This window comes from Syngnathus floridae, chromosome 20 (genome assembly GCF_059516105.1).
Source record: "Syngnathus floridae isolate MCC-2025c chromosome 20, RoL_Sflo_1.0, whole genome shotgun sequence".
Classification (NCBI taxonomy): Eukaryota; Metazoa; Chordata; class Actinopteri; order Syngnathiformes; family Syngnathidae; genus Syngnathus; species Syngnathus floridae.
This window is the reverse complement of record NC_142432.1, coordinates 3475031-3501927: the sequence shown is the minus strand read 5'-3', so window position 1 is coordinate 3501927 and position 26897 is coordinate 3475031. Positions and strand designations below refer to the sequence as shown.

Genomic DNA, 26897 nt, shown 5'->3' with positions numbered 1-26897 from the left:
CCTGCGGGCCAGCTAACACAGTGAAAGATGAAGGTCTGTGTGGGTCATCAAACAACTACCATTATGACTTGTCCTCCAGGTACACCACAGTAAATAACCTTGCATAAAACAGTATAGCTGTCCTCTCCGATGCGGATAAATGCACTAAAAGATACATTTTAAAAAAGGTAGGAACTTTTATGCTGTTCTCAACAGTGGGGGAGGAAAATAAATCAATCCAGACTACCTTGTCTGCGTGTTAGTTTATTCACACAGTCCAACCTGACTTATAATATTACTCCAACTAAGTCGTCACTTAATTTTTTTTGTTTACTGTTGACCGACATTTAACAAATAAAAACCTTTCTTTTTCTGTCACTGCGAATGTACGGCAAAATACAAATGAACGCTGATATTAATGATAACAAAAATAATTTTTGCCATAAAAGTAATTTGGGGTATCATAGGTTTCTACTCAACACAGCTGCCACCATTATGCAGATTATTATTATTTTTTTATATCTTAGAGTGGCACAGTAATTCAGTTCTGTCCAGCGCTTACAAGCAGTCAATCTAATTCGGATCTAATTTGAAGATAATTGTATAACAGGGCAGACGGTCGCTTGATTAAATGCCAGCGGGCGTGTCTCACCTCCTCACAGTGAAGTTCGGGGCACCTCGGCTGGCACACTTTCTTCCCGTTCACGCAACGACACGACAGGCAGTCCTCCTCCCATTCCGATCCGGCCTGGCTCACACACAAAAACAAATATGCACCATTGACATTTTTACTCAAATTTCTGTCCCCAGTCACTGAATTTTTTATGAAGTGCGGCTGGCTCGGATGGCTCAAGATCAACGAATGACATTGCAACCAAGAAGAGCATTGTGAAAATTTGGAATGCTTGGCATTGTAATCATAACACGTAGTGTTATATAGTCCGCAAGGGCCATCGTGTTTTTATTTCTTGGCAACAGCAATCACTGAGACTCCTTCGGTTCAGCAAAGGTGATTTCGCAGCTCACACTCGGCGGCTATTTGGCATGAGGCGGTTGATTAGAAAAGCCGTTGAGTCTTTAGAGGGACATTCGTCATTCTTTGCTGACAAGTGAGAGTGAACCGGGCAGACGGCAAAGAAACAATAAAAAATAAAGTCATTGAGAGAGATATCAAGGGGATCTGACCTCTTGTCAGGGAATGATTAATTCTCATAATCCTATAATATCCCTTTCTTCATAAATTATTCCTGGCAGGCTTGCCCAGTTGCGGTCAGAGTGCTGGCTTTCTACAGCACAGCATGCATAATTAATGGTGCTATGGGCAGGAGAGGCATTGTGGTGTAATACGGCCTCCGGGGCATGTCACTCATCTTCTAAATCGGTCTTTTATGAGTAAATAACACAATGCGAGTGAATAATACGCCAAATGATGTAGTAGTTCAAAGATAATGAGGCAAGCACAATGGTTACATGTTAGGTGTGAAGCGACGCACCTCCTGCATGGCGCCCTGCTCGTCGTGACAGGGGCAGAGGGCAGGGATGACACACACGCCATGGGTGTTTCGGTAAAGCCCATCCTGACACACGCAGCCCGCTGAGGAGTGATTGCAGTTCACGGGAGTCGGGGAGTAGATGTCCTCGCAGCTCCGCTCGCACAGCGGAACGTCTTCTGACAAACTCCTCCTTCTTTTCCATCGTTCCCCGTCAGGGCAAGCTGCGGAAGGGGGAAGAGTCAGTGATGAAGAAGGATATTAGATATTAGATAAAAGCAGAAGATGAGACGATGGGTTGTGGAAAAGGGAAATTGGAGTCGATAGATCGGTTAAGGCGAGTAAGGACATCTAAAATGTGGACGTTTGGTAATTCATTTAAGTGCCAGAAGGTCATCGTCTAAAAATAATTCGATAGTTTCTATTCTTACATACCGCAATCAGGGGCCATGCAAGGAGCAGTGCGGAGATCCGAGCCCTCACAAAGGACTCCTCCATACTGGCTTGGTCTTAATACAGTTCTGCTGGAGCTTAGTTGTCCTGTGCCACAGGTCGCTGAGCATGGACTCCACTGGGACCAGTTGGACCACTCACAGTCCACTAGAGGATGGAAAAAAGGAACAGATAATTTTTGTGTAAATAATATGCATATATTTTCCACATTATTTATTTATTCAAAAAAAATCTTCAGCCGGTCTATCTGTCCATATTAAAAATCAACACCTTGAGCAGTTTGCTTAAGCCCGCCGTAAAGTCTGAACTGCTACTCGTTTGTGTCATTGGTCAACGAATAAATTACAAGCAGGGTTGAGACACATACATCACCACTGTTGACATTTGCCACTTGAAAGAAATAAAACATTTTTATCCTCCCGGCGCTTTCATTGCAATAAACGTGAGATCCTACAAAGCGTCTTAATCGCTTTCGGTATTAGAAGCCGAGGCAGGGCATCACTCACCGTCGCAGAGCTTGGAGGTGCAGTTAAACACTCCTCCTTGACACACACTGGGGACAATTAAATTCATTTAGATTCGTATTAGACTACACTTCATATTTTTTTATCATAGTTGAGACGTAGTGATTGACTTCTACAAATAATGTGAGTACCATTTGTTGCAGTGGTGCTGGAAAGATGTTCCAGGTGACACGACTTCTGTGCTCATATTCACACTTTGGTAGGCAGACGGCAAAGAGAGTAGGGAACAGGGGCATTGTGCATGTGACACGCACGAGCCTCCGTGCAACACCTGGTGAAGACAAGACAAAGGAGAAAAATGGGCACAACTGTAAATCCTGATTTTGTACCAACCAGCAAGAGCAACTTAAATTCCATTAAGATGAAATATCCAAACCTGTCCAGGTGGGCAGGAGCACCCGGGTTTGCAAGGTCCTGCTAAACACTGAGTGTGTGGCCAGAGGTCTTCACAGGTAAACGGACAAGAACCTGAACATTCACTAAACACCTGACCATCCGGACACCCTGTAATGTGCACCAGTTGTAATATTCACTCACTCACCATCATGCTAAATTTATTTTACCTGTTCTGCAACTTTCACTGTTACAGACAGTGTGTTGCTCAAGAGGACCAACACAAGCAGTCCCACCAGGTTCTGATTCCTGAAGGATTGTTTTGTTGCGCATTGATAAGCCGCCGCCACACGTGGCACTGCACTCACTCCAGCTTGACCATTCGCTCAACAAACATCCCGCTGGATGGACGAAAAATAGAAATTCTCGAGTAGGTGATAATTGGTCAACGCAAAAATATGTTTAAGACCTGGACATGGGCGCAGGTCGCAGCTTTCCGTCTGCGTGGTGTCAGAACAGGCAGGCCCGCCCTCAATGTTCTGGCACAGGCGCGTCCGTGTCCGCTGGCCACGCCCACATGAAGCCGAGCAGGTCGTCCATGAGGTCCAAGGCTCATACACAGGACAGGGAAGATCGGTACACACTAGAGTGCCGTTCTTACACACACTGTGAAGGTGAGTTGAGAGATGTCGGCGTGAGCATCAATGACCTTTTGTGACCCCATTTGAATCACGCAGCAGCGCTTTAACTGTGTCCTACTCACCAGGTGTTGCAGTCCACGACAAGTTCTTCATTTCTCAGGAACTCCAGTGTCCCGTTGCCTGATGGGATACCACAGCGACATTCTGCTACAGGCACACATTGGCTGTCCTGCAGTAGCTGTCCCTCAGGGCAACGACAACCTGGGAGGGAAAGCGAATTGAGAAAGTTATGAGGTAATAATTCCATCTTGGACTGTGTTTGATAAAAGAAGGAGATGATCGGCGACAGTTTCGTTATTAGCATGCTGTAGGGGTGAGGGTTCCATGACAGTGATGTGAACAGATTGCTTTGAGGAAGAACTTATGGAAGTCATCGCATACCTGAATGACAGCGTCCTTGGAGACACTGCACATGCTCCCATAAGTCAGTGCAGCTGCGAGGACACTGATTGGCACAGGCCTCTTGGTAGACCCGCCCCCTGTCTTCACAGTTTTCACCTTGGATAGAAAAGGAAATATTTGAAATGCTATATATGGTGAGTTAGAACACACTTTGGTCTACCTGGGCAAAGTCCCGTGTTGCAGCTCTGGCTTTGTGTCTGCTGGCTCCGACAGAGAGGTCCCGGCGGAGAGGCTAGAGGATGGCGGTAGCGTTGTCTGACTCCACCACTGCACGGCTCTGCGCAAACTGTCCACGCGCTCCACGCACTCCACTGACAGAGATCTGAAACATCCAACACGTGAGCAGACTGCTCATCATCTATGGCACAGTTCCAAGATTTATACTATGTGGTTGATACATTAATTCTTGTCAAATCTTTTTCTTTCCACTCAGGGTTTAGTTGGATGACTACAAATCCAAACGCTTTCCCATAATGAGCATATGTTCTCAAATCTCTCCAATTCATCATAATTGTGATTTTTTTTATCAACTCAACCTTAAAAGATTTATCATGATGTTGTCGTACCTCGGCAGATGCTATCATCCGGACACAGCCTGTCCTCAACTTGAGGGTGTGGACATTGATTTTTCTCCTCCTCTCCAGATACCGGAAACCCTGAGTCAAAGTCTAAACAGGCCCGGAAACGCCTCTGGATTGAAACCATTTTACTTCCGTTGACAGCATCTTCCAGGAGTGTGCTGCTGGGGTTCAGGGAGGAGTAAGGCATGCAGGGAGAACATGGCGTCCACTCGGACCATTCACTGAGAATGACTAGAAAAAAAAACAAGAGTATGTAATGCAATGTAAAATTGTTCATTTTTATTCAATCTTCATATTACCTTCACACTCTCTCATGTCACACTCCAACATCCCATTGTGACAAAGGCTGCAGAAAAACACAAAATTATTCATCGTAAACATAGCAATATGATGCAGCATATAATCCAGCACATTTTTCCTGTCATGCAAGCAAAAATGGATTGACCAAGTACTGCAGCCGATGGTGACTGTTGAGCCCTGAGGAACAGTGACCGGTGTAGGCGATTGTCCCGAAGGTTGGTCCTTTAAGTAGATGCAGCCACAATGTTCTGATGGTACACAGCTACCATTTTGCTGCAGCAACCCCTGCAAGAACAACAAATAACATTTGGAAAATGTGTTTCATATTTGTGTTGATCATTCTGTTTGCAGCACTGACGACTTCTGAAAAAAAATCTGTCCCAGAATTGATTTATGCATTTTGTTGGTGTCATTCAATGATTTATATCTTACATAAAAAGGTAAGCCATAACTGTTAAAGTGATCACAGTTACTTGTGCTGTCATTTTTTATAAGAGTTAGGACCAGCTTTCTGTTCCATATTTCATTACCTGCCCTCCTTACTGCTGTATGTGCATATTGTCAATCCACCACAGAGCATTTGGTAATAAATCAAATTTGAAAGCTCACAAACTAAGCTAAATAACATGATGAAATTGTCATGGCAGCACACATCAAAGTGATATATTACCGACAGTATATAACATGGCATATTTCACTTGTTAATGTTAGTTTGATGCTGGTGTGGTCCAGCTATTTTAGGGGGATAAGGACAGACCCCTGCGGGATTACAATTACCTATAAATTCCATAAAATGTAGTTTTGTATTAGATACGACTTGAGCCTGAGCACAAAAAAAAGAATATGTGAGTTTTCTAGCAAATAACAGAGGGCCGGTAACAAAAAAAAATGTGTAGCAGAACACTGTAAACATGAATATCTTATATCAGAGCTGGGAAGCAGGACTAGCACCGAATATGATCAGTATTCATCAGTTGTGTAGTTCCCAGCTTTGCGAGATGGAGTTCAAAAGACTGCTTGAAATCCATTTTTTATGTTGTATCTTTTTGCAGTGGTGTTAATAATAAGAATAAACCATTGCACAGCAATTACCGGAGGACAGTAGCAGCCTGGTGTGCACTCCCGGACTCCCGAACACAGGTCGGTACGTCCAAAGAGCTCACAAAGCTTCTCACAGGGTTTGCCACATGTGGAATACACGAATGGTGCTTCACATTCTGAGAAAGGATGAAAAGAATACCAACATAAAACACAGCAGCCTAAAAGGTTTTTCCACAACTAAGGTCACTGTGAATCAAAAAAATCCTCAATTCATCTAGAATAAGATTTGTGCACTATACACAAAAAGTACAGTGAAGTCCTCACCATCACAGTGACTGAGGCTGCATGGTTTGCTCTGTGTTTCAACGGGAGTGCACTGCTGTCCCCTAGTGGCAGGGGTGACAGCTACACGGTAGCGCTGCTGCCTTTGAGACTCACATGAGCATTGCGACCAAACACTCCATGCTGACATGGGGCATTCTGCAAAAGAAAGCAAAAAAAAATATGCAATACTATGGTTTACACTCCATCTTAAATTTCAACATAATCTCCATCTATGCACCTGGACATGGTTGTTTGAAACATAGTTGGTTCTCCTCTTGGTTCATTAAATCTTCAATCTCGGCAGGACACGCTGCAGTCCCTCTCTTCCCGCAGACGCACGCCCTACGCCGCATCACAGTTCCCGCCCCACAACTACGGGAACACGGTGACCACGGCGACCAGGGGCAAAGGTCATCTGAAAATGGAAAGCAAGTGATTAAAAACTCTACATGTATCATTTGGGAGGACTACAGACCTAGACAGGGAGAAGCGTAACATTCTTGGCTTTGTCTCTCTGGACCATCACAGTGAGAGCCATTGTTACGAGGGGGCGGGTTGATGCAGGCGCGGGTTTGGACTTGTGTTCCTCGTCCGCAGGTCACTGAGCAGTCAGACCACACTGACCATGGAGTCCATCCACCATCCACTGGAATTAACAAAGAAATAAATGATTGCTTTGTTGAGAAGATGCGTCACTTAGTACACTAAGTTGCGTTTCTTAAAATTAAACCAAACAGGCACAAGATAAATAGTCTCATGCAAATGGTACTTTGTATTATTAATGGAAATGTGACCCACCCGTGCAATCGATATCTTGGCAGAAATCTCCCTCTGGGGTGCACGTGCTGGAAGGTAAATTGCTGATGTTGAATGTTTTTGCTCCTAATCAGCGCATTTACCATTATTTTGTTTCTTTTAATTGCAAACATACATCTTACCATTGTTTACACTCTCCCAAAAGCCAGGTGTCTCCCACACCTAGCTCTTGGTCGTCATGGAGACAAAGAGGAGGGCAGGGCCCGGGCTCACAGGGCTTATGATTGACTTCCTCAAATTGACAATCAGTTCCTTCGGTTTCGGAGATTAGAGATCTGAGACGCAGTATTGTCAATGTTTTTTAACTGGATCCAAAAATAGCAGTAATAACTCAGCAAACGGCAATTACCGTATTTTCCGCACTATAAGGCACACCGGATTTTAAGGCGCACCTTCAATGAATGGCCCATTTTAAAACTTTGTCCATATATAAGATATATACATTTGGCCCGTGGGCCGGAGTTTGGACACGCCTGCTGTAGTGGCTCAATATTGGTCCATATATAAGGTGCACCTAATTATAAGGCACACTGTCGGCTTTTGAGAAAATTGGAGGTTTTTAGGTGTGCCTTATAGTGCGGAAAATACGGTAATGGCAAAACTGCTACTAAAAGTGAATCCTTGATATAGGGACTATTCCTGTAGTGTACCTGTATCTGGTTTTCTGCCCCTGCCCACAGGTAACACTGCATGATGCCCAATTGGACCAGGAGCTCCAAGTGCATGTGGCCTGGCAGCTGTGATTGGTGCAAAGCAATCGTCCATTGGTGCAGCTGCAGTTGTTGCAGTCAACCTGATGCCCGCTGCCAGCGGCCCAAATTTGGCCTTGCGAGTCGACGCAGTCACACTGCCACAGATGTACGCACGCTCCATCCTGCTGCAACTGTCCTGCAAGCACATACGAGAGGTCGAACCAATTGGTGAGAACAAGCTGCTATCAAGAGTGAAACTGCAATTGTAATTTTCTGAGTGCTCGATTTGAGTACCTTTAGGGCACCGACATCCGGGTTGACATTCAGTGTTGGTTTGGCACTCGATGCCTTGCTGGAGGTCAGCGCAGCGCTGTGGACACTCGTTGGCACAAGACACAAACTCTTGTCCCGGCGGGCATCCTTGTTCATCTAAAAAAGACCAAAACAGAAGGTCAAGAGTTTTGCCAAAATGCTTCGAGTATTTTCAATATGCATAATGTGTCCCACAGACAATTCAGAAGAAAAGAATGTACTGGAAGAATGCACATCATTTCTTAAAATAATGAGCTCAGATATGCAAGGTCTGTGTGTGTATGAATATTTTTGCAAACCTCACCGCAGGGTTTGGTGTTACATGGTTTGACCTGGTTTTTCTCTCCTCGGCACTTCTGTCCTCCGTTTTTGGGTGGAGGGCTGGAGCACGAGCGGGTACGTATGGAGCGGCCACCGCCGCAGAGCTTATCACAGCTGGACCACGGACTCCATCGAGACCAGCTTGCATCCACTGCAGACATTAAAAAACGCACACAAAGATGCTGAGAATGCTGTTTTGTGAAATGCTTCATCTTTGGTCTATCTTTCCTAATAAAAAAGTTTTGGGTGTCCAGATGAATGCCTCACCTCTGCAAGGCCTGATGTTACAGAAGCGGCGCTCAATGTTCCCCCCTAGGATGTCGTCACACCAGAAGCCATTGGGGCCGGGGCCGAGGAAGGTCCGGATCCTCTGTTGCTGGCCCACGCCGCATGAACGTGAACAGGAAGCCCACATCCCCCAATCTGTCCAGGTACAGTTCCTCTCCTCGCAATCGTCCCCAACGCAGAGCTCATCACCGTCTGAGTCTGTCAGAGAGGGAAAATGAACATTGTTAGTCTTGCAAAAAAAAAATTCTGAATTTAATATACATTTACCAGGACACTGGGGGAGGTTGCAAGCTTTGTCTTGATGGGAGTCCCCAAAGCAGGGGGGTTTGATGCATTGACGATAACGGGACTTCATAGCTGGAGAGCGAGCGTCAGTGCAAGTTTTAGTGCACGGACTCCATGTTGACCAGTCAGTGAAACCAGCATCTTCATCTGTGGAATAAAAAAGTAGCGGTACGAGTCTGGGATGGGATTGACTGTAACCACTTGAGATTTATTGTTCTGTTTACCTGGTAGGGTGGGTTCTTCTGTGGGACCAACAACTGTCGAGAACACACACAAACATTTCAATGGCGAATTATCGTGTCTTTTTATTTTCACCCTTACCTGGGCAGTCAGGGGCTTGGCAGAAGGTGGTTTCAAGATATGGCCCAATGCAAGCTTTTCCTCCATGAGCTGGAGCAGGTTGGGTGCAGCCTCTTGTGCGGGTCTTCAACCCAAGACCGCCGCAGGACAACGAGCATGAGCTCCAAGACCCCCAGGGTGACAGCCCACCGTCAACTGGACAGTGCTCTAAGGAGCAGTTCCATCTGCCGTGCTCACAAATGCTACAAGAAGAGAAGGGTGATTTGACTAAGGACAACAACCCAAAATGGTCTAGTTACCATGAGCTGCAGTCGTGAATCAAAGTCTCTCCAGGCTGGAGCTCCACTCCCTCAGAGATGTTATGAAGGAGCAGAGATGACACCGGGGTGATAGAAACACTCTGTAGAGAAACTAGAAACTCCTCATCGACTAAACAGGGACACTCCTAAAACATAAAGATTAGAAAATGCATTTACTAGGCTAAATATTCAGGTGCATTGCAGGATATGAAAGACAACCCACATGGAGGCAGATGTTGTTGTGTTGAAAAGTATGCAAGGGGCAGTGGCAGCCCTCCTCGCAGCCATCGCTGTAGCAGCCCTCCCTGCCGCTTATGTGGTCGCAGCTGAAAGGGCAGCCCTCCCCTCGCTCACATTCCCTATACAGCCTGCCCGGGGGGCAGCCCACTTCTGCATGACGACAAAAAAACATCAAGTATGTAAAATCAGATTAGCTTTCCGAAATTTGTTTATTTTCAAAATATATCAAGCCATTCATTTTATATTTGTGTCTATTGACTTACCAAGGCAGACCTCTGTATTGCAAGTCTTGCTCTGGCGGTTGTCGCCACTGCAGGCCGACGAGCCGCAAGTCCGTAATCGAAACTGCTGGCCGCCGCCGCAACTGACTGAGCACACCGACCACTGAGACCAGGGTAACCAAGGTTCCACTGCGTCTAGAGGGAAGAATATTTTACACGGCGTATAAATAAAACTTAAAACCACTGCACGTCTGATTATTATATTTGCTCATTTATATTCCATTCCATAAAAAAAAAAAAAATCTGCTTTATATGCACAGACACGAATACCTGTGCACAGATGTGTGTTGCAGTCTCTCTGCTGTTCACCAATTCCCAGACAACCTCTTCCCCCGCCCTGAGGAGATGGATTATCACATTGGCGTCTCCTGAAGTGAACTCCTCCTCCGCAGGAAATTGAGCACGAAGACCAAGCTCCCCACTGGCCCCAGCCGCCGTCGACATAGCAGCCGGGGAGTGAGTGACAGTGAAAAACACCAGCTTGGCAGGAACTGAGGAAAGAATAAACTCAACCTGAATCATTTATTTGGCCAAATCGCTTTTTGAAAATTGCAAACAAACATGTTTATGTTGAGAAGCAGAAGTCAGGGGGACAAAATGTTGGAAATGGGTGGACATGAAAACTTTACAGACATGCTCACCACGACACGAGAAAAACATCAATTTATGTAAAATGCTTCAAACCAATTTTTGCAGTCAGTGATGATTTCTTCTCCGTGACTTGCAAACTGCCACTCGGTCTCACCAGGTCCGGAATCTAATCAGTGGAGAAAAAAACAAGAACTTGCAGAACATTTCAAACGTGTTTTGGGAATTTTTAAAAAAAGAATCTCTAGCCAACCTGCAGCGGAGCTGTTTTCGTATTTGCAGCGACATTCCTCCCTCGTTACACACACGCCATCCTGCAGGACCATGTCACCAGGGCAACCGCAAGACTTGCTGCATCCTGGAGAGTCCAGGCACTCCGTGTCACCATGGAGATCAGAACAGGAGCGAGGACATGGTTTGCCACAAGGCCATTCCTCTTGGCCTCCACCACATTCTGAAAAGGAGGTACGGACAGTTTGTAATATTACAGACTGGAATGTTCCTAAAAGTCAGCCAATTTAGAATAAATGCCCCTAGTCAATTTCAAATTAAAATCAAATGAGGAGCAGTTCCTACACGATTCAACAGTGTGCATGAAAGCATTTGCAAAATTGACCTGAGCACACAGTCGTGTTGTCATGGCAACCACGGCTCTGCGTCGCTTCTCCGAGGCAGGGCAGACCACCGAATCTTGCAGGGGGGTTGTTACACTCTCTGGTGCGATTGGATGACCCTGCACACCCGTCGCACTCTGACCAAGCCGACCAGGAACTCCAAGAACCATGCACTATATAGTGATGAATTGAAAATCAAAATTTACTTAGCAGACATGATGTTATGCCCTAACAAAATAAAAATCGATCCTGCCTGGACAGAAGGTGATAACAGGACAGGGCTGTCTCTGGATTTGAGCTCCAACGCCATTATGTATTTCCTGTTCTCCAGAACAGGGTTGCCCGTTAGCTTTGGGTTCGGGACAGCTGCAGCTTCTGTAACGGGATACCGACTCTGCCCCACAGGTCCTGGAGCATGGAGTCCACATGGACCACTCACACCAGCCACCTGATACTGGAAACACAAAGAAGAGGTGATGAATCCAGAGCTAGCTAAAATGACCTGATACACACATAAGTATTGGGACAGCTGGTGATTTTCATCCCACTCACCCGGGCACGGGTTTTGGGAGCAGTTAAGCTTTCCTCCCTCGCAGGTGCTGAAAAAAATGAAATACCCACATTAATCATGTTCATTACTGCATATGTGTGAATCCTGCCAACCAGTTATTGCAGCCATCAGGAGCCAATGTCATGTCTCCAGGTTCTAGCCGGCGGCCAGTTGTAAGATCGAGGCAGGGGCATTCTTCCTGCTCTAAGCAGACCGTTCCATTAGCTGATAAAACCTTTCCTTCTGTACAATAGCAGCCTGGCTCACAAAGCCACTCGCAATGCTGTGTAACAGAAAAAAATACAACTTTATAATTATTATGGATAACAATAAGATGTGTTGACTTGAAGCCAGTGGTTTGGTTACATACTGCCAGGTCATCACAGGAGCGGGGACAGGATGGTCCACAACTACTGAAGGCTGTGCCTGGGACCTTGGAGCATGGTGCCACTAAAATCACACCATGTTAGTTAAAGTGGTCGTGATTGCTTTATGAAGCAAATTTGAAGCTTCATTCTAAACTCCATGATGACAAAAGCCTACCTGGGCAGTGTGCAGTGTTACAGGCTTTGACCTGAGTTCCGAGACCCTCACAGTAATTTCCTTCTCCTTCAGGGGTCGGACTGTCACAATCTCTCCTTCGGCTCTGAACACCCCCGCCACATGACTTGGTACATTGTGTCCAATTACTCCAAGGACCCCAACCACCATCACCTTGGAGGAGTCAACGATGACACTTTTTGAAAGTTGATTCTTAAACATGTAAACTGTATTTTCACTTAAGAGGGAATTATTACTAACTCACGGTCACATGGGGTGGTGACACAGACTTTGTCCTCTCGGTTAGGCCCCGGACACGACGGGCCATCGGCGGAGCGCTGAGGGCTGGAACAGAACCGATATCGGGACTGTAGACCTGCCCCACATGACACTGAACAGTGACCCCAAGGAGTCCACGGTGACCACTGGCCATCAGCTACAGAGTGTAAACGCAAAAAATAAAAATAGATTAAATGAGGAAGAATCAATCAATGTGCCACGAATAAAAAAATTATTTTTTACCAGTGCACCTGGCTTGAGAACAGTTTACAAGTCTCCCTGCTTCACATGTACTGAAATACAGGGATACATGTTCAAGTCAGAAACGCATGCAGATAAGATGGAAATAAATCAGAACATCTACTTACCAATTTTTGCAGTCAATATAAATAATGTCTCCTGGTTTGTACTGCTCTCCATCAACGTCACAGCGACAATCACTCTCCTGGGTGCATTCGCCATCCTGGGGACCGCCAATCAAATGCATTTACATCGTTCAGGTACTTGTCGAAGAGCCGCGGCACTGACCTGAAGGAAAGTTCCAGTAGGACACTGGCAACCTGGCGTGCAGTTCCGACTGAGGTCCATCGTAAGATCTGAACATGACACTGCTCCTCTCACACACTGCTTCCATTCCTGCCCTGGCGGACACACTCTGCTATCACCTGAAATGGGAATGAGTAATGAATAACTTCTTAGTATAATTGTTAAAAACTGCAGATAATATAAGAAAAGAATATCACACTTTTAACTGAGCTTCCAAATTACAAATATAAGAATTGTAATTGCAAATGTGTCGTACCACAAGGTTGCAGATTACAGGCACTGAATTGTTGTGCTGTGCCATGGACTCTGATAGGTCCACTAGTTCTGCTCCTGTAACCTCCTCCACAAGTCACTGAGCACTCCGACCACTCACTCCATGGTTCTCTTACACCTAGTGCACATCACATCTTGACTTCCACATACAAGCACATATGAACCAAACAGCAACTGCAAAACCTTACGAGCAAATCTGCCCTCACCAAAACATGGCTCAATGCTGCATGTGTCGACCCCAACTCTATCGCCTTCGCAAGGTCGACCTCCGAACGCTGGCGGTGGATTGGTTCCTGAACGGTACCGCCTTCTCACACCGACATCGCATGTTCGACTACAGGTGCTCCATTGAGTCCAGCTGCTCCAACCGCAGTCCACTAAAAGGCGCAGGGTCATTCAAGACAATGAACCCTAACCCTAACCCTAAACTCACTCACCAGGACATGAAGTATTTCCGCAAGACATCTCTCCGTTTGTGCATGTACTGTTGAAGACGTAAAATCCACACCAATCAAGTTAAAATATTTTCATATTTAGCAGCGACAAGAATTTTCGAGTACCAGTTGTTGCATGCATCTACTGGAAGAGTTGCCCCAGCTGGGTATTGCTCCCCCTGGTGGTAACACGGGCATTGGGACAAAGGTACACAGCTGCCGTTGAGCAAGTACAAGCCCAGTGTGCAGTAGCAGCCGTCGTAGCAGGCGGTGGCACACTGCACTTCGGTGGAGGTCATGTCCATGCAGACCCGAGGACATGCACCTCCATGAGCCTCACATTCAGCCGCTGTCATGTACGTCATACCATCCGGGCATGCACCTGTGAGAAAAATATATATTGTTATCAAAAACAGCAAATATGGGCTACGGGAACTAACAAATTACCTGAGCAGGGATGAGCATTACAGTCCGCTGTCTGCACATGTGGGCCGGCACAGCTTCTTCCCCCGTGTTGCGGTGAAGGTGAAGTGCAGAATCGTTCCCGTGTTTGGACACCGGAATTACACTCAGATGAGCAGAGCGACCATGCAGACCACACAGACCAACCACCATCCACTAGAATAACAACACCAGTCCCTTTTAATCTGTTGTACACTCATGAGAAATAAAGATGGATGCCGCTCATACCTGCACAGTGGATGATGTTACACGGTTCTTGCTCCGCGCTGTCTCCATCACAGACGGAGCGAGCGTGGGTGTAGTTGCAGCTTCGGAATCGTTGTCTGATTCCCACATCGTCTACGTGATGGAAACATGTCTTGCTGCATTCGGACCAGCTGGTCCATTTGCTCCAAATTCCATCTGGTTCTTCTGAGTTAGAAATAAACATATGTCAAATTAGTGAGCCGCATCTGATCATGTTGTGATTATTTTCATTTTTATATATATATTAAATCATGTTATGAATGTGTACCAGTGTCGCAGGGGATGGAGCACCGTTGGACTTCAGAGGAGTCTCCTGGGCAGAGATACCCACTGAGCGATCCTGTCTGATTCACCGGAGACCTAACACAACATGTTCTAATTCTCAATTTGAAGACATACAAATCCAACGAAAAGTCAAAAAGTCTGTTCACCTGTAGCGTTGCTGGAGCCCGAGCCCACAGGTGACATCACAGGGTGACCATGACGACCAGGCTGACCAATGACAGGTTGTTGCGCAACTGGATGAGTTACAGGTCACATGTCCATCCTGACATGTACTTTTGGAGACAAATATACATGTATGTAAAATTAATTAGTATTCAAAATGAAATCAAACAATATGAAGTATAACTGTAAAACTGCACTTTTCAGCCACTTTTTGACATAATCACATCTTCATATTCACTTTGTGAAGCTAATCAACTGCCATTTATTTGTGAGGTAATTAGTGTTTTAAAAAAAGCCTTCAGCTATGAAGCCCAGGAATAGATCCAACATAGCGGAAGATAAAAACAAGAAATAAATCTCACCATGTAGTACAATGGTCCCTGCTGATTATCTGTCCTGGCTTCAGTTTTTGGCCGTTCCAGTGACAGAAACATTGGCTTGCTGTCACACACTGGCCTCCCTGTAGGTACATTCCACTGGGACACCGGCAGCCTGGGGAAGGGGGGGTTGAGTCAGTATTTGGACTTTCCTAATCAGAAAGTCAATATAACTTAGACTGACCTGGTTTACATTCTTCAGTGCAGTTGTTGGTGAAGCTGAGATGCGAGCATGTTGGAGGGCAAGGCTCGACTCTCCCGGTGAGGCAGTCCGCCTCGGACACGAGCACCATCCCGTTGACGCAACCTGTCTGTGTGCCCGTGTCTTTGGTGCAGGGTTGGTTGTTGCAGCTCTGACTCTGCTGGCTCATGCCCTCGCAATCCCTCCCATCATTTTTCGGGGCAGGTGCAGAACAGGTTCTCTTCCTTTGTCGGACACCCCCTCCACACTGAACATCGCAATCGGACCACTCTGTCCACTCCGACCAATGTCCGTCAACTACAAAAGATGAAAATGAACCAGTGATTTTTGAATTTGGAAAAAAGGCCTTAGACCTCAGGCACTGTGAGAAACCTGGGCATGGTCGTTGGAAGCAGGGACGGCTGTCGAATTGGCCCCCAGTGCAGGATCCTCCAGGTAGCGCTTCCCTCACAATGTCTCTCTGCCGAAACAACGATCCCAGACCACAAGACACGCTGCACAGACTCCATGAGGTCCACTGGGACATGATGCAGTCAACTGGAGGATGAAAACATATTGTGATGAAAACAAGAAGTGACATGGAAGTGATGTCACTTCTTATTTGTCAATTCGATTTTTCATACTGCAGTCTTTTTCATCGGAACCGTCCACACAGTCCTTCTGCAGATCACATTTGCGATCCAGGTGAACACATTCGCCGCTTTTACAGGAGAACTGCTTTGGAGAGCAGGGGGTGGGCACTAGGGGGCGCTGCGTAGTCACTGGACTCACTAAGGAACCTAGAGTTTAAAAAATGCAATTCATTAACCTTTCTTATGAAAATGTATTTGGTAACTTTTTCTATTGATTATTCATGCGCACCACAGCGCTCTTCATCGGAGCCGTCCAAACAGTCCCGCCTGCCGTCACACACCTGAGCCGAGTCGACACAGCCAAACGATCTGCACGCAAACTGGCCATCCACACAACCCACTCTGGTTGTGGTGATCCACTGAGCTGTAAAACAGATTCTCTGTCTGTTCAGTCAAATGAGCATTGAATCATAGATGCAGATCTAGCAACATTGTTTGGTGTCTCTCACGCTTTGTAGTTTGTAAGCCAGGACCTCCAGGCTGGTGCGATGGTGAGAGGTGCAGTCCAGGCTGGCCGGTAGTCACTTCTAATTGGGAAAAATCTATACTGTTTTATTCATGTGAATCTTTATTTTATCACGAAAGATCTGGTGAGAAATGTTTTTTAAGAGCCTCTTGGTAGATAAATAATTAACAACAATCATCTGTGCAGTATACTCAGGGTGCTCCTACAAACGCATTTGCTTTGGGAATTCAGGTTTGTTTCTCTAATCAAACAGAAAATACATGGAGGAACTAAATAAAATACCAATGTGTGTAGTGGTGGCTTTCCAAAGTCCAGGCTGTCCTGTGACTCCAGCTGTCGCCACACCGGGCAGTCCACCTCGTGGCTTGGTGGTGTAAAGACCTGGTGCACCTGTTGTCCTATCACCATGGAAGCCTGGTCCACCAGTGGGACTAGTCTTGTTTTGTAAACCTGGAGAGCCTGTGTAGATAGAGGATGAACATGAATGCCAAATATAAAACGAGTAGTGTATAATGGAGTATCCAGAAGGTCTCACCGCAATTCATCTCATCTGTGTGATCCTTGCAGTCCAGTCGTCCGTCACAAACCACAGCAATAGGAACACATTGTTCACTCTGCCGGCACGCAAACTGGCCTGGTTGACAGCCTTTCCCACCATCAGAAGGAGGTGTGACACTCCCGGGAGTCACCAGCTCATCTGCGTTACATGTCAAGAAAAGCATCACACTTTGTGACAGCTCAATTTAATATCCAATTTAGCACGGAGAAGAAGAAAATAAGTGCGGGACTGGCAGTCATCACCTCCTCTGCAACCAAGGATCTCAGCACGGAGGTTGAACGTGTGCCTGAACTCCACAGGGATGATGCGAAGGTAGCGGGCTCGGACAAGTCTACTGAGCCAGCGGGTCACGGGAGTCCGGCCCACCATCCGTACCTCAAACACCTACACCACATCAAGATAAGGACTTTTTGTAAATGCCACAATATCATCATGCTAACTAAATACGTTCAATACCTTAGCAGGACTTCCAGGCTTGCCATCTTGTGTATAGTTGGTGAAGAGGCTTTCGTGCAGAGCAAAGGCGAGTCTGTATTTTGTGAGGTAACCCCACATACGTTCACTGCCCTGGGTCACAACCCCTGAAACCCACGTGGGTTCCAGGAAATCCACCTGGAAATACGGTTGGAGGTCTGTCGGCAAAGGACTCCATCCAGGCTCCATAACTTGACTGCAAAGATCATAACCAAATATTTCAGTGTATCTTTTTAATGACACGGTGATGTAACCAGCCAGATTATCACTCACACATTGGGAACGATATTCAGCCGACCAGCGTCAGCCGGGTTGTTTTCACGAGAGGACGATGAGGTCAGTTGACCGTAACGAATGCTTCCATCCTCCAGTCCGAGTGCAGATGAGCATATGCCTACAAAGATATGATATATTGAAGACACCATGCACTAAAACAAAACTAAGTTGCAAAACTTACCACGATATCCAGGGCCACCATCCTGCAAATATAATAAGGCATATAAAGTTCAAATTGATGAATTCAAACTTAGATCTACCTTTTAAAATAAACTTTGATAACCACTCACTGTTGTTGGTAATGCAGGTCTAGTCACTGGGATCTTGGAAGGAGTCCTGATAGGGGCGGCGGTGGGTGTGTATGGCCTGAAGGTATTCATGCATGTATAAATACAATTTAAAGATATAAAGAAAGAGTTTTCATTGCAAAATTTGTTGCAATTTATTGTCCTCACCTGTCGGACTGAGTGGTGATGTTCTCATGCGGATGACATTCAGTTTCATCATCTCCTCTGGGACAGTGGGGAATCCCATCGCAACGTTTTCCTGTGTCGATACAGCCCCCTGGTGGGAGGCACAAGTACTGACCACTAGGGCAGCTGCGAGGAGTTGGGAGTGTTGTGCCTGGAATAATAACATCAGTGTGCAGATTTGGTAAAAGTGAACTAATACTGTTACTGAATGCATTGCATTTAATTGGATTGGAGATAAAAATCTCACCGCAGAACATCTCATCTGATCCGTCACCACAATCATCGACCCCATCGCAGATAACTCCCGACGGGCCAGCTGGCACACAGCGTCCATTTTTACACTGGAGTTCCTTTTGTTTGCAGCCACCCACTGGTGAGACGGTTGAAGTTGGTGTGGGTAAGGTTGAGAAATGATAACCTGAATCAGACAAGAACAAAATAATCAATTTAATAGAAAACATATCATATATGCTACTTCTACTAACCAGGTTCACATCCCATAATCTCAAGACGAAGATAGATGCCGTTATGGAAATCATGTGGAAGCAAGCGGACAAACTGAGCTGACACCATCCTGTCCAATTTAATCTCAGCGACCCCTGCCTCGTTGTGGTTGGCATGAAAAACCTGCACGGTAGAAATAACAAATGGTAGAAATATAATCATACAAACAACAATATGATTGTCAGACCTTAGCTCTGGGCTGGGCAGCAGTCACAAGCTCTTTGTAAATGTACCACAGTCTTCCATCCCGGCTAAACTGCAGATATAAACTGGAAACGTATGTGTCAAATACGCCACCCCCCTGGGTAAGTACCCCTGGAGAAAAAAACAGATGGTGTCACATTAAGAAATTCATAAGAATGGCCAGCCAGGTGTAAAAGCGTACCGGTGATGTTGTATTCTTTCAGCAGGTCAATTTCGATGTAAGGGCTTTGTGTGTTGCTACTCTGCCTCCCAGGGCTCCGTTGTGGTAGATCCTTATACTCTTCAGGTTCTGGACTCCAGCCCTGGCATTCCACAACATTATTAAGAATGAGCAAATTCAGTAATTGACAACCAAATATATAAACAGAGCCAAATAATTAATAAAAGCACACAAATGGTATTCCTGATATACCTGAAGGTCTGTGTGGTGGTCCCAACCATGAAGACGGGCTGCCTCAGGGGGGTGACCACTTTGCTGAGATGAGGCGTGGAAACTGGAGGCCGGCAGAAACTGAACGCCCAAAGGAGACCAGCAGTCCTCTGCAGAAGAAGAATAAAAAAATAATAATTACAGTTGGATGGTGCCAAAAAGATTTTCATGAAATAGTATGATCTATTCATAAGTTACTGATCACCAGGAGGGAGTGGGTAGGTGGGCACCGAGGGAGTGGTGTCCTTTCCTGGCTCGGAAGTCACAGGGGAGGGGCTGACTGTCACTGGAGAACTTTCATTGTGTGCTGTGCAGAACAGTCAATAAAACTCCAAATCAATAAAGAGAACATAGCAAGAGTGAAATATATACTTCTCAAAAAAGTTGGCTTGAAAACAGGATAAAGAAGAAAACAATGTGTGGAACTCAAATTGACCTTGACAGTAGCAACATGTGTCTCCATCCCCAGGCACAAGACTCTGGCCCTAAATAAATTCACAATTTAGTTTCTCGAATAGGTAAAATAAACAAGGCATGGATAAGCATAGTGAGAGGCAAACAAAATTGCACAAATATTTTAACACCATTATTCGACTACCTGAGGGCATCCGGTAACGGCATACGGGCAATAAGGAGAGCATTGCACTGAGAGGTTGGGCAAGCAATGGCACAAGTGGCAATGGTCCGACCTCCATCTGTCTCCAACAGCGTGGGACTGGCCTTGATACTCACATTCATCACAGGGATCAGTTTGACATCTGTGGAGATGCAGATAAAGAAAGTGCACGTGAGGATAAAAGAAGAAAGGACTCGTTGATATTATTCTACACACCGACGTGCTTTCCGATAGATTCCTCTGCAGTTTTTCCCATCTCCATGGTTGGTAGGATTGTTTGGGCTCCGGAAAGACCACTGGACACTCTGCACACCACATGGTCCTAAACACTCCCCCCACTCGGACCATGACGACCATGCGCAATGTACTAAAAAGGGAGGGGGCAAACTGATGAGTGATGATATTTATGTGGAATATGAAGCAAATTTAAGACCGACCAGAACAGTCCGGGTTGGGTTGGCATCGCTGAGGTCTTCCTCTCTCACAAACACAGATCTCGCAGTCCACCTTCATCTGCTGACCTGGCCTGTAGCGCACGCCTGCCAACTCACACGCACACTCCTCTGGAAACACACACTGTTGCGTTTGGCTCATGACTTTCCCCTCTGGACACCAACAGCCTGGGGAAATACATCACAATGTGTAAGATTTAAAAGTAGAACATAGTTTTTTCGAAATAGATCCAGGGTGACCTGAGAAGCAGGGTTTGGCGGGATCGCAGGTAGTTCCGCTCCTGATGTGGGCGCAGGACATTGGGCAGGGGGAACAGTTGTGTCTCACCAGGCCTGTCGGACAACTCGTATTGGAGCAGCCGTCCGCAGAACAAGGCCCTGAAATAAAGCCAAGCAGATGAAGATGCACCAACATCTGAATAGACATGCTCAACAAACACCAGGGAATGACTCGCTTACTAAATTCCAAGCTTAGGTTGGATGGTCCCGGGAGTTGGAAGCAGTCTCGACCTCCATTTTGAGGTAGGACGCAGTCTCTGTGTCGGATCTGCACTCCTCCGCATTCGCTCGAACAGTTTGACCAGCTCACCCATGGAAGCCACTGACCATCCACTAAGAAAAAAAAAAACATTATGCTTCCACAACCTTTCAAATATATTATAAAAAAGCAGCATCTCAATCATACCAGGGCAAGTTGTGTTGAAGCACTGCTGCTTCTGGACAGCCTGACCCCGACAGTGGTGCAAAATGTCCCCCGCAGGGCAAGATCTGCGCCGGGTCACGGAGCCTGTACCACATGTGGTGCTGCAGGGGCTCCAAGAACCCCAGGAGCTCCAACTTCGACAACCCTGCTCATCAGTGGGGCCTCCTAACGGTGCTAGTGAGGAGTCTGGGCAGTCTGCTACACCATTACACATCTGGATAGGAAATTAATCAGAAGTTAGGTCATAAAAAAGGGCGAGGTGATACGTCAACCTACCATGTTGAAACTGATGCATGAGCCATCCAGACAGGTGAATTCTGGACAGGAAACAGTTGTGTTCCTTTCACCAGGGGGCGCTGGTGAAACGTTTTTACCTGAATACAAGACAGTTTACTGAGTTCTGTTTCCTAACAGGTTGCTTCAAGGGCATCTTGGGACAACTCACCACACACAAGTTCATCATCACCCCGCGGACAGTCAGGAATCCCGTTGCACACTTTTGACATATTCACGCAAGTGCGATTGTCACATGGGAAGCTGCCAGGACAGGGAGGGATCCGCAATGAGCCTGAAGACAAACACACAAACATCACCCTGTCGACCTTTGTTGTCAGATGACTCAGGTTTGTCTTACCGCAGTTGTCTATGCTCTCGTCAGATGCATCACGGCAGTCTGCTTTGCCGTCACAAAGTTGTTGGTAATGCACACACTGGTCGCCACTGAGGCAGGGAACTTGGCCAGGACCGCAAAGCGAGGGACACCGCTCATCGCTACCGTCCAAACAGTCGGACTCGCCATCACAGTGCCAGGTTTGAGGTATGCATTGCCCGCCGGTGGCACAGGCAAACTCATAGGACCAGCAAGCTGTAAAGTGTGAGAAAAATATTTCTTTGATTTGATAGCTATCCATAAAATTTGGAGTGTGTTTAGAATATTATATCAGACTACCTGAGGTCGGTACTGTCGGGGTCAAAGGTGAAGGTATTGGCGTTATGAAAGAGTAGCAGTTGCTTCGTTTTTCGTCTTCTCCGGACGGGCAATCTCGTGCTCCGTCACACAGCATAGTGATGGCAACACATGTGCCATCATTACAAGCAAACTGGTCAGGTCCACATGTCACTGTAAAAAAAAAAAAAACACTTCTGGATGAGAAGCTCTCACTCTACAAAAACTATTTTTTCTCACATTCAATACTCATGCTGCTAAAGCTCATTTTACCTCGAGTTGGACAAACAGCTTCATCCGTTCCTGATGGGCAGTCTCGATGTCCATCACACACTTTCTCTGAAGGGACACACTGGTCACCTGGGCACTGAAATTCCGTTGGTGCACAGGCACACCTTGAAACCAACGAAAAGATGAAGTGTTTGTTACTAGGAAACAGAACAAAAGATTTATGTCTGAAACTGAATAGAACGTTATAATAAATATTGGGCACACCCCCGTTCATCACTGAGATCTCCGCAATCATCATGGCCGTCACATCGATGGAGGTAGAGGATGCATCGTCCTCCAGCACATAGGAACTCCCCTTCATCGCACGCCACACCGCAATCTGGGCCAAGAAACAGAATTCACTACAATACATAAGAGCGGGACCACATTTTTCTCCTTATTAGTTTACAAATTGATTACCTTGCTCATCGGAACCATCGGCAAAGCCACAGTCCAATCGTCCGTCACATACTCGGCTAGCTGAGAGACATTTCCCATTGGCGCACTGAAACTCCCCTGGTGGGCAAAGGGGCATCGGAGTGGCGGGTCCACAGAACGCCTCATCTGATTGGTCAGCGCAGTCCGGGTGGCCATCGCAACGCAAAGCCAAGTTCAGACATGGGCCGCTGACAAAAGAAGACATTTGATTCCCATCCTGGCCAATATACGCCCACTGAATTTTCAATTGTGATGTCACTCCAATCTCCTTGACCTAGATTCGTACTGCTGATCTCACCTCTGCCTCTGATGTGATACCAGGGTTATAAATACACCTTGTATATCATATAAAGTGACTTGCATGCCACACAGAAGTGAATGGTATCTAGTCAGTAATTGACTTGACTATATAAAACCTTTTATGACAAGGATGACACGGAGGAGAAAGAAATAAAGTTTAAAAGAAGTAAAAAAGAATAAAGTTTCCTGGTACCTCGGCGTGCTGGTACAGCGGAAATGTTCCGGTGAGCAGGTGAATGGGCAAATCTCATCAGAGCCGTCGCCGCAGTCATCTTCGTTGTCACATAACCATTGAGACGGGATACAGCGACCGCTCGTGCAGGAAAACTCGGATTCCAGACAGGTCGGCGCAGGACGAGGGCATGGCACCCCATCGCAATGCCACGTGCCGTCTTCGCAAGAACTGGGTGAATATAAGCAGAAGAACACAACATGAAGAATAAAAGCCTTTTTTGAAGCGTTTATGTGTACCGACCAGTTTTGGCAATGCTGGGTGATGGTACTTCCAGGAGGAAACATGGACCCCTCCCACTCACATGGACACTGGGTAGGAACCGCACAGCTGTCACCTATAGTTTAACAAAGCAGACCAGCTAAAATGTAAGATTTACTACTCTTTCTTTCAGTAACTCATTACAGATTTGCATCTTACCATATCGAACAGTACCAGCGGGGCAGAAGCAGCCCTCCACACAAGATAGGACGTCACATTGGGAATGCGGACTCTGCTGCACATTAGGACAGGAAGGGGAGCAAGCTGGCCCACATGGCTCATAAACAAGTCCATTTTGACACTGCAGGGCTTCAACAAAAAGAGGACCAGAGAGAGAAATTTAGTAGCAATCTCCTGGAAAATAGGTAAATGTTTTATTCTGTGCACATACGACAGAGTTCCTGGGACCTCCAGCGAATGTAGATCCCCCTGCGGTTACACTCTTCAGCGTAAGTGGCGATGGCTGTGCACAAGCACTCACAGTCGCCACCGGAGTCACAGCTGAAAGTGAAAGGAGGGGGAAATGAGAGCACAGACTTTGGCTGCAAAATGATTTGGTCTTGTGCTTTTTTACAGAGGCAAAGGAAGAAAACTGTAAACTGATCATAAAAAATCTCTGCCAAGAAAATACAACCTGTGTAAATGAACTCACCCGCATGCATCAAAGACACACCAATCGTAATATTGCTGGAAGGGCACCTCAAGGTGGCAAGGAGAGAAGAGCTCCTGAGTCAAGATGCCACATTTTTTCCTGGCCCATGGTACCCTGTGTAAGTTAACCTGAGCAGAAATTGTGTTATAATGCTATTATTTTTCTCCGTTCAGGGTCATGGATGATCTGAACTCACAGTGCAAGGGTCTCGCAGATCTTGGTCCGCCACATCCGGGCAGGATGGGCTGACCTTCCACGAATTCCCAAATAGCTCAGCGGTGGATTCTACGATGCCTTGTCGTGTGGTGAAGTCATTCTCAGTGTCCCCATCGAAGTTACCGCATAGCCCCCCGACGTTTCCCCTCAAGTGTGCGGCCAGACGTACGTACACGCGCATACCTGCAAGCAATATTTACATATTTTACCAAAACAATGGACCTTAACCAAACAAATCAAGATTATAGTGAAAATATTTTGTGTCCTACCTCCATCCCACAGTAGAGTGACTCCAAGTCGGGAGGACAACGACACAAAGATGCCCACTCTTTCCAAAGTCAGACCACTCCCACTGTAGGTCTTGGGTAGAGTAACTGGCATCCCATTAACCGTCACTGCTTTACCTAAATTAAAGATTCGCTAGATTTATTTATATTGCATTTGCAACACAGTTCAGAATTTAACCTCCAATAAAATATCTAACCTCTCAAAAGGTGTATGATGGTGTTCCCAAGGCTGAGGGTGACGGACTTTGTACAAGTGACCCCGGTGCTTCCGCAGGGCACGTTCTCCGCCGTTACACTGAACAGACCGCTGATCTCCCTCGCCAGCACGTACTGGCAGTCGCCCAAGAAAGAAAAGTAGCGACCATCGAAGGTCACATAATGAGGGTCACCGGTAGCCACACACATGCCGGCGCAGGCCGACTGGCTGCAGTGCCAGTGGCGCTCCTTACACACACTGCAAAAGAAAATTATGTCTTATTTTTTTCCCAATATTCATTTATTGAATGAATTCCATGGGCTTTATTCAATGATGTTTTTATGTACCACGTGTTGCAGTCTTTAGTGATGGTGTCGTTGCTGTAGTACAGGCGGCCATTATGGCGACACGGGCACTCGGCAGGTAGGACACACTGATCACCCTGCAGGAGATAAAATTTATATTCGAACAAAAATTAAAAAGAAAACGTAAACTCAATATGTTCAGAATAATTTCGGATATAATGATTGAGGCTTTTAGTGTTATGAAGTATGAGAGTTGGATGGGAGAGCATTTCAGGAGTGTGTGTGTATATAAAAAAAGAAAGAAAATCTTATTTTTAAAGTCTAAATCGTCATACATATTTTCACCTACAAGTAGCACAGTTCCGTGGGGGCACACACAGCCAGATAGGGGCTCTCTGCAACTCAGCGTGCCAGAACCTTGCTGCTGGCTCGGTGGGTCCAAACTGGAGCACGTGAGCAGGCAGGAACGTGGCGCGTATATCAGAGAGCCAGGACACTTGTTGACGTCTTCACATGCGCCTTGCGTGCAGTTAAAGCGTCCTTCCTCACACATGCTGTAAAGGTGAGAGGTCACAAGCAATATATTAAGTATAGCGTCATCCTACTTATCACAGTACTGCTATGTTTACCAAGTGATCATCACAGCCGCTATGTGGCGAAGAGAAACAATGAAATCAACCTATCCTGTGGAAAGAAGCAGGACGATAGAGTGATTTCATCAGAGCTCTCGCGCCACCAGACACAATGACTTGAAGAATATCTGCTGGTGTGCATTATAGATTGTTGCAAAAGTCTTTTTGGACTGTTTTCAGCCTCCATAAGCAATGTTAAGAGAAGAATTCAGTGTGCAGTGGTTTACTTATTCATTACTTATCACAGAACACAGTTAGTTTTATAACGTGTAGTAAAAAATCACTGGGTCAACTGGAGATTATATAGAATATAAAATATATAAACATAATTGTCAGGTCATTTTAACTTTACTTTCACAATAGCAATACCATTGTGCTTGCTAAAAGTGTAGTTTTTTTCATAATGATCATTCAGGCCCAAAATAATTGTTGCTGTGTTGTTTCCAAGTTTCTTGAGCTTTACTGCCATCTGTGGTTATTTATAAAACTTGTTGGTGAGCACCAAATATTCACAATATTTCAGCATACCAGGTGTTACAGCTGTTCTGAACGATATCCCCCGGTAGATATGTCTTGTCTCCTTGTACACATGGGCACATCGTAGGAGGCACGCACTGGCCTTGGTGGTCCTCCACTAATCCTGCAGGGCACTGGCAACCTGGAACACATAGCTTATCACCACTACCGTTGATATCACAGCTCCAGCCGTGCTGCAGGTCCGAGCACTTGCGGCCGCATGCTTGACCACACTCGTGATGCACCTGACCCCCGGAACACTGGACGGCTGTGGAGATAGGAGGAAATAGTTGTGGCAAACACCAATAACCAAAAGGAAAAAGAAAATCATGACGAG

General features: G+C 46.1%; 1 protein-coding gene and 1 long non-coding RNA gene across 2 annotated transcripts in view; one reads left to right on the top strand and one right to left on the bottom strand.

The window, feature by feature from the left end:
* The window catches only part of sspo (SCO-spondin), a 37894-nt gene that overhangs the window by 5244 nt on the left and 5753 nt on the right, over positions 1 to 26897 (bottom strand). The window contains exons 17-112 of the mRNA XM_088363798.1: positions 26573 to 26828; positions 25762 to 25966; positions 25455 to 25549; positions 25109 to 25365; positions 24894 to 25028; positions 24605 to 24807; positions 24409 to 24536; positions 24148 to 24257; positions 23916 to 24065; positions 23739 to 23832; positions 23457 to 23666; positions 22946 to 23151; positions 22751 to 22865; positions 22529 to 22650; positions 22259 to 22429; positions 21944 to 22174; positions 21755 to 21877; positions 21586 to 21683; positions 21292 to 21523; positions 21066 to 21218; positions 20847 to 20984; positions 20592 to 20774; positions 20371 to 20521; positions 20137 to 20296; positions 19975 to 20023; positions 19744 to 19845; positions 19521 to 19648; positions 19290 to 19410; positions 19092 to 19219; positions 18886 to 19027; positions 18648 to 18818; positions 18383 to 18551; positions 18218 to 18293; positions 18109 to 18130; positions 17925 to 18045; positions 17634 to 17847; positions 17420 to 17561; positions 17154 to 17315; positions 16901 to 17077; positions 16602 to 16679; positions 16382 to 16516; positions 16144 to 16299; positions 15893 to 16057; positions 15503 to 15817; positions 15304 to 15433; positions 14926 to 15051; positions 14763 to 14854; positions 14477 to 14659; positions 14234 to 14404; positions 13913 to 14168; positions 13790 to 13836; positions 13559 to 13729; positions 13336 to 13470; positions 13062 to 13198; positions 12902 to 12996; positions 12777 to 12826; positions 12520 to 12690; positions 12258 to 12428; positions 12085 to 12164; positions 11828 to 11997; positions 11717 to 11763; positions 11418 to 11618; positions 11167 to 11337; positions 10804 to 11004; positions 10647 to 10719; positions 10233 to 10453; positions 9945 to 10097; positions 9665 to 9831; positions 9442 to 9587; positions 9164 to 9384; positions 9067 to 9099; positions 8825 to 8989; positions 8537 to 8755; positions 8253 to 8420; positions 7931 to 8065; positions 7595 to 7832; positions 7067 to 7219; positions 6927 to 6973; positions 6604 to 6774; positions 6367 to 6543; positions 6129 to 6284; positions 5856 to 5980; positions 4909 to 5048; positions 4763 to 4809; positions 4449 to 4694; positions 4043 to 4204; positions 3862 to 3978; positions 3543 to 3681; positions 3249 to 3445; positions 3010 to 3180; positions 2823 to 2950; positions 2578 to 2717; positions 2429 to 2475; positions 1905 to 2069; positions 1473 to 1693; positions 632 to 727 (exon numbers count right to left, since the gene is read on the bottom strand). Of these exons, the coding sequence (XP_088219924.1) occupies positions 632 to 727; positions 1473 to 1693; positions 1905 to 2069; positions 2429 to 2475; positions 2578 to 2717; positions 2823 to 2950; positions 3010 to 3180; positions 3249 to 3445; positions 3543 to 3681; positions 3862 to 3978; positions 4043 to 4204; positions 4449 to 4694; positions 4763 to 4809; positions 4909 to 5048; positions 5856 to 5980; positions 6129 to 6284; positions 6367 to 6543; positions 6604 to 6774; positions 6927 to 6973; positions 7067 to 7219; positions 7595 to 7832; positions 7931 to 8065; positions 8253 to 8420; positions 8537 to 8755; positions 8825 to 8989; positions 9067 to 9099; positions 9164 to 9384; positions 9442 to 9587; positions 9665 to 9831; positions 9945 to 10097; positions 10233 to 10453; positions 10647 to 10719; positions 10804 to 11004; positions 11167 to 11337; positions 11418 to 11618; positions 11717 to 11763; positions 11828 to 11997; positions 12085 to 12164; positions 12258 to 12428; positions 12520 to 12690; positions 12777 to 12826; positions 12902 to 12996; positions 13062 to 13198; positions 13336 to 13470; positions 13559 to 13729; positions 13790 to 13836; positions 13913 to 14168; positions 14234 to 14404; positions 14477 to 14659; positions 14763 to 14854; positions 14926 to 15051; positions 15304 to 15433; positions 15503 to 15817; positions 15893 to 16057; positions 16144 to 16299; positions 16382 to 16516; positions 16602 to 16679; positions 16901 to 17077; positions 17154 to 17315; positions 17420 to 17561; positions 17634 to 17847; positions 17925 to 18045; positions 18109 to 18130; positions 18218 to 18293; positions 18383 to 18551; positions 18648 to 18818; positions 18886 to 19027; positions 19092 to 19219; positions 19290 to 19410; positions 19521 to 19648; positions 19744 to 19845; positions 19975 to 20023; positions 20137 to 20296; positions 20371 to 20521; positions 20592 to 20774; positions 20847 to 20984; positions 21066 to 21218; positions 21292 to 21523; positions 21586 to 21683; positions 21755 to 21877; positions 21944 to 22174; positions 22259 to 22429; positions 22529 to 22650; positions 22751 to 22865; positions 22946 to 23151; positions 23457 to 23666; positions 23739 to 23832; positions 23916 to 24065; positions 24148 to 24257; positions 24409 to 24536; positions 24605 to 24807; positions 24894 to 25028; positions 25109 to 25365; positions 25455 to 25549; positions 25762 to 25966; positions 26573 to 26828 (14288 nt within the window). The remainder of the gene's footprint in view (positions 1 to 631; positions 728 to 1472; positions 1694 to 1904; positions 2070 to 2428; positions 2476 to 2577; positions 2718 to 2822; positions 2951 to 3009; positions 3181 to 3248; positions 3446 to 3542; positions 3682 to 3861; positions 3979 to 4042; positions 4205 to 4448; positions 4695 to 4762; positions 4810 to 4908; positions 5049 to 5855; positions 5981 to 6128; positions 6285 to 6366; positions 6544 to 6603; positions 6775 to 6926; positions 6974 to 7066; positions 7220 to 7594; positions 7833 to 7930; positions 8066 to 8252; positions 8421 to 8536; positions 8756 to 8824; positions 8990 to 9066; positions 9100 to 9163; positions 9385 to 9441; positions 9588 to 9664; positions 9832 to 9944; positions 10098 to 10232; positions 10454 to 10646; positions 10720 to 10803; positions 11005 to 11166; positions 11338 to 11417; positions 11619 to 11716; positions 11764 to 11827; positions 11998 to 12084; positions 12165 to 12257; positions 12429 to 12519; positions 12691 to 12776; positions 12827 to 12901; positions 12997 to 13061; positions 13199 to 13335; positions 13471 to 13558; positions 13730 to 13789; positions 13837 to 13912; positions 14169 to 14233; positions 14405 to 14476; positions 14660 to 14762; positions 14855 to 14925; positions 15052 to 15303; positions 15434 to 15502; positions 15818 to 15892; positions 16058 to 16143; positions 16300 to 16381; positions 16517 to 16601; positions 16680 to 16900; positions 17078 to 17153; positions 17316 to 17419; positions 17562 to 17633; positions 17848 to 17924; positions 18046 to 18108; positions 18131 to 18217; positions 18294 to 18382; positions 18552 to 18647; positions 18819 to 18885; positions 19028 to 19091; positions 19220 to 19289; positions 19411 to 19520; positions 19649 to 19743; positions 19846 to 19974; positions 20024 to 20136; positions 20297 to 20370; positions 20522 to 20591; positions 20775 to 20846; positions 20985 to 21065; positions 21219 to 21291; positions 21524 to 21585; positions 21684 to 21754; positions 21878 to 21943; positions 22175 to 22258; positions 22430 to 22528; positions 22651 to 22750; positions 22866 to 22945; positions 23152 to 23456; positions 23667 to 23738; positions 23833 to 23915; positions 24066 to 24147; positions 24258 to 24408; positions 24537 to 24604; positions 24808 to 24893; positions 25029 to 25108; positions 25366 to 25454; positions 25550 to 25761; positions 25967 to 26572; positions 26829 to 26897) is intronic.
* LOC148380809 (uncharacterized) lies at positions 3574 to 4677 on the top strand. The gene is made up of 3 exons (XR_015854681.1): positions 3574 to 4016; positions 4096 to 4220; positions 4527 to 4677. It is a non-coding gene; the product is annotated as an uncharacterized LOC148380809 (long non-coding RNA).